Genomic DNA, 5,406 nt, shown 5'->3' on the forward strand with positions numbered 1-5,406 from the left:
CCGAGACTGAGCCACTGCACTCCAGCCTGGGTGATAGAGGCAGAGGTTGCAGTGAGCCGAGACTGAGCCACTGCACTCCAGCCTGGGTGATAGAGTCAGACTCCATCTCAAAAAAAAAAAAGACAATGTCAAGAAAATGAGAAACAGTCCATAGATTGGGAGAAGATATTTGTAAAACGCACATATAACCGACCATTATCCAAAATATGCAAAAAAACTCAAGAAAACGAACAGCCCAATTTAAAACATGGGTGAAAGGCCTGAATAGACTCCGGATGGAAGGAGATACCCAGATGACAGGCGGGCATTGTGAGATCAGTATCATATGTCTCTAAGGAATTGCAAATTAAAACAATGAGATATCACAACACATTTACTAGAATGGCCAAAATCCATACCACTGATAACCCCCAGTGCTGGCCAGGATGTGGAACAAGAACTCGATTCATTGCAGGTGGGGGATCAAAACAGTGGCCGCTCTGGAAGACAGTTCGACAGTCTTACAAAACTAAACATACCTTTACCATGTGATACAGCAATTTTGTCCCTTTGTATTTACCCAAATGAATTGAAAATTTATGTGCACACAAAATCCTGCACACAGATATTTATGGCAGCCTTATTCATAATTTCATAATTACCAAAACTCGGAACCAACCAAAATGTTCTTCAGTAGATGAGCGGGTAAATAAACAGTGGCATATCCAGAGAATGGAATCATATTCAGGGCTAAAAAGAAATGATTGACCGGACACGGTGCCTCATTCCTGTAATCCCAGCACTTTGGGAAGCCGAGGCGGGCGGGTCACTTGAGGTCAGGAGTTCAACATCAGCCTGGCCAACATGGTGAAACCCCACAAAAATTAGCTGGGTTTGGTGGCACGCACCTGTAATCCCAGCTACTAAGGAGGCTGAGGCAGGAGAATCGCTTGAACCCGGGAGGTGGAGGTTGCAGTCAGCTGAGATGGTGCCACTGCACTCCAGCCTGGGCAGAAAAGTGAAACTCGATCTCAAAAATAAAATAAATAAAATATAAATAAAAATAAATGAGCCACCAAGCTATGAAAAGACAGAGGAACCTTAAATGCACATTACCAAGTGAAGGCAGTTAGTCTGAAAAGATTATACGGTGGCCTTTGAACAACATGGGTTTGAATTTCCCAGGTCCACTTATATGTGGATTTTTTCAACCAAACACATGTGAAACCCACATGTCCAGAGGGCTGACTTCATGTAAGTGGATTCTGAAAGGCCAGCTATGGAACTTGAGTATGCCTGGATTTGGGTATATGTAGGGGGTCTCGGGCCCAATCCCCTTTGTTTACCAACAGACACCTATATTGTATGATTCCAACTATATGACATTCTGGATGAGGCAAAACTAGAGAGAGCAAAAGGGTCAGCAGTGCCAAGGAGCAGAGAAGCGGGGTGGAGCCAGAGGATTTTCAGGACAGTGACACTAGTCTGTATAGTACTGCAGAGGTGGATGCAAAACCCATGGATCACGCAGCTCCGAGAGTGAGCCCTAAACTGAGAGTTCAGATGGTAATGATGTGTCAGTGTGGGTTCATTCACTGTGATGCTGTCTCACTGTGTTGCAAGAGGTAAGTAGTGGGGGAGGTGTGTGTGTGGGGGGGTGTATGTAGGAACTGTGTTTTCTGCTTAATATTGCTGTGAAATACTCTAAAAATAAAGTATTTTCAAAAAATCTCGTGTTCCCCAGATTTTCCATCTCTAGTGCTCTTCATCCCTTTCTGACGATCTGAGTTTCTAGCTGGCATCATTTCCCTTCAGCCTAAAGACCTTTGCATTTCTCATGGTGCGAGTCTGCTGCCCCAGTTCTTAGTTTTCTCATGTATGAAAGTACCTTTATTTTGTTTTTGTTTTTTTTTTCCTTTTCCCATTCAGCACTTTAAAGCTGCTATTTTACTCTTTTCTGGCCTCCTTGGCTTTCGATGAGGAGTCACCACGGGATCCCTGGCTGGTGGTGTGTCGTGGGTCACTCTCCTGCTTTCGAGGCGAGCTGCCTGTCGGTTCGGTTCCCAGCAGGTAGACTCTGATGGGCTGCAGCACCGGCCTCTTGGGTTTTCCTCTGCTAGGTGTTCATACAGCATCTTGATCCTGTAGATTTCTGTCTTTCATCAAATTTGGGCAACTTTTGACCATTGTTTCTTCACATTTCTTTCTGTACCATTCCCTCTCTGGTCTCCTGAGATACCAATTATAAGTGACCATTTGAATTATCTAACAGATTTGTAAGGCTGTTTATTATTTTAAAAATATTTTTATCTGTATTCTTCCGATAATTTCTGTTCATCTCGATTAAAGTTCACTTACTCTCCTTTATTGTGCCCATTCAGCTGTTAGTCCGTCAAGTAATGCTTTATTTCAGAAATTCTGTTTTTCAGTTCCAGAATGACCATTTTATTTTTTATTATTTCTGTGTCTCTGCTGAGACTTTTGACTCCCTGAGATTTTCCTGTTTTGTTTTACTTCACTGAGGATAATTATAATTCCTGTTTTTAAATCCTTGTCTGTTAGTTTCAACATCTGACTTATTTCAGGGTCAGATGGTTGATTTCCTTTTCTCACAAAAATGTGCTCTATTTTCTTGGTTCTTTATGTGTTTGTTAAATTTGGAGTAGAGACTGGATTCTGTACGTATGGGTATTTGTGTATCTGCGTCTGTGTGTATATACGTGTTTACACATGTGAGTATGTGTGTGTGCGTGTGAGTGTGCATGTAACTCTGTGCAGCTGGTCACCAGCATGTACCTTCACAAGTTACATTTTGCTGGCATTATCCACGAGCTGTCACCGCTGTGGCCTGGGCACCGAGCTTTCTGAGGCTTGTGTGTTGGCTTGTCCCAGGGCTCTGCCATTGTCAGTATTGGCCCCGCTCACAGATAATTCTTTCCTGGGTTGGGCCAGCTCCTTTTGGACACTTTAGAGATCCATCTCGGGCCCGTCTGCGTTTGTGGTGCTGCTTCTCTGTGGCCCCTTCCGGCTACTGGGACTGTTCCCTTTTGGCTTGCATTTGGCAGCACTTCTGAGAAACTCAGCCTCCAGGGCCTCTGGTTGTCCTTTTTTTTTTTTTATTTCATTATTTTTATTTATTTATTTTTTGTTTCTGTCTTTTGTTGTTTTTGTTTGTTTGTTTGAGACAGAGTTTTGCTCTTCTTGCCCAGGCCGGAGTGCCATGGCGTCATCTTGGCTCATCACAGCCTCCGCCTCCGGGTTCACATGATTCTCCTGCCTCAGCCTCCTGAGTAGCTGGGACTGCAGGCGCGCACCACCACGCCCTGCTAATTTTGTGTTTTTAGTAGAGACGGGGTTTCACCATGTTGGTCAGGCTGGTCTCGAACTCCTGAGCTCAGGCAATCTGCCCGCCTCGGCCTCCCAAGGTGCTGGGATTACAGGTATGAGCCACCATGCCAGCCTATTTTTACTTTCTTGATATTTAGTCTTATTCTGTTGCCCAGGCTGGAGTGCAGTGGTGCCATCTTGGCTCAGTACAACTTCTGCCTCCCAGGTTCAAGCGATTCTCCTGCCTCAGCCTCCCAAGTAGCTGGGACTACAGGCGCCCACCACCACGCCCTGCTAATTTTGTGTTTTTAGTAGAGACGGGGTTTCACCATGTTGGTCAGGCTGGTCTCGAACTCCTGAGCTCAGGCAATCTGCCCGCCTCGGCCTCCCAAGGTGCTGGGATTACAGGTATGAGCCACCATGCCAGCCTATTTTTACTTTCTTGATATTTAGTCTTATTCTGTTGCCCAGGCTGGAGTGCAGTGGTGCCATCTTGGCTCACTACAACCTCTGCCTCCCAGGTTCAAGCGATTCTCCTGCCTCAGCCTCCCAAGTAGCTGGGACTACAGGCGCCCACCACCACGCCCTGCTAATTTTGTGTTTTTAGTAGAGACGGGGTTTCACCATGTTGGCCAGGCTGGTCTCGAACTCCCGACCTCAGGTGATCTACCCGCCTCAGCCTCCCAAAGTGCTGGGATTACAGCATGAAAACACATGAGGTTTCCGGGTGCCGTGGTCACGCCTGTAATTCCGGCACTTTGAGCATTTTTGTTTCTATTTAGTTCATATGTCAAGCATAGGCTATTTCAGCAAAATAAGATTCCTAGCATCCCTGGGCTCTATATTTTGTAGAGAGCTCTGTAGGTTGGAGTCTAGTTGCGAGTCCATAGTTGGGGCAGAGGCAACCCCTTTGATCCTAGTTTGTTGGGGGGTGGAGTCATGATGGGAGTCTGCAGCGGGGAGGGTCTGTGTTCTCAGTGTTGAGGTTGGAGCGATGTCATCCCCCATGAGATGGGGGCCATCCAGGCGGATGGATGGTGTGCCCCCAGTTGGCCACCCCTGTCAGGAAGGCCTTGTAGTTCCCTGGGAGGGCTGCTCTGCGCATCTCTGGCGCTGTTTCAAGTATCACCCTGCATTTATGGTGATTCCTCACAGACTAAGGTGAGGAAGCCCTAGGAGGCAACTTCTTCCCAAACACGTGCCCCCCGAGGTTGCCCTGAACGACAGAACCATCCTGTTTCCACAAACAGGTGCCCCCCGAGGTTGCCCTGAACGAGAGAACCATCCTGTTTCCACAAACAGGTGCCCCCCGAGGTTGCCCTGAACGAGAAAACCGTCCTGTTTCCACTTGCCTGACTGAGTCTAAATCTATGGGCAGAAGGCAGTTTGGACTTGCAGGCATGTTGCATCACAAGGCTGCCAATTCGACTGACTCGGCCAGGTCCTCCAACACTATGAGCAAGAGGCCGGGTATGAGTAAAGCCACACACCCTCCTGGAGTTTGGGAAGACCCTTTGTGTCAGGTCAGCCTGGTCCCACAGGTGCCATTTCCATGTAGCAAGGCGGCACCTACCTGTCCTGGGAGGGAGGTGTCCTGAGCTGTGGCATGGTGGGGATTGGAGTCCACAGGGGTGCTGCTTCCACTCATTGTGGGACCCTCAGTTTCTAACTGTGCCCAATAGGTGGACAGCATTTGCCTTTCTAGGGGGCATATTGAGCTGCTCTTTGGAGCTCATTTAGTTCAGAACCCTATGGGCAACCAGGTGGACCATGTTTTCTCCATAGACTCCATGAGGCAGAGTGGGTGTCGCCAGAGCTTCCACGCAAGAGTGGGACCTGGAGGCATGGTGGCATGGTGTGCTGGGCTGCCTGCCAGGCCGGGTGAGGGCTGTGAGGCCTCCCCACTGAGAAGTGGTTGCTTTACAGGTTATAGCATAAAAGGGTCTGGGTATTAGAGTAAGATATGGAAACTCTTGTCTCCAAAACATGAAGAATCCAAATCAATGTGTCTGTCGAAGACCTGTGGGTGGTATCAGTATCAGTAGTTTATGTTTAACAGTTAATAGGATCTACTGCACCCTGACCAGACAGTGCCCAAGA

General features: G+C 47.5%; 1 protein-coding gene across 2 annotated transcripts in view; it reads left to right on the top strand.

The window, feature by feature from the left end:
* ZNF251 (zinc finger protein 251) overlaps nt 1-5,406 on the top strand; it is a 36,435-nt gene that overhangs the window by 11,863 nt on the left and 19,166 nt on the right. Inside the window, exon 5 of one of the 2 annotated variants that reach the window (XM_011938007.1) lies at nt 1,909-2,006. The exons of the other annotated variant lie outside the window; for it this stretch is intronic. Within the exon in view, the coding sequence (XP_011793397.1) occupies nt 1,909-1,916 (8 nt within the window). The 3' untranslated portion in view covers nt 1,917-2,006. Of the gene's footprint in view, nt 1-1,908; nt 2,007-5,406 lie in introns of those variants that run through there. 2 annotated transcript variants of the gene reach the window in all.

This window comes from Colobus angolensis, unplaced genomic scaffold (genome assembly GCF_000951035.1).
Source record: "Colobus angolensis palliatus isolate OR3802 unplaced genomic scaffold, Cang.pa_1.0 Scaffold17, whole genome shotgun sequence".
NCBI classification, from domain to species: domain Eukaryota; kingdom Metazoa; phylum Chordata; class Mammalia; order Primates; family Cercopithecidae; genus Colobus; species Colobus angolensis.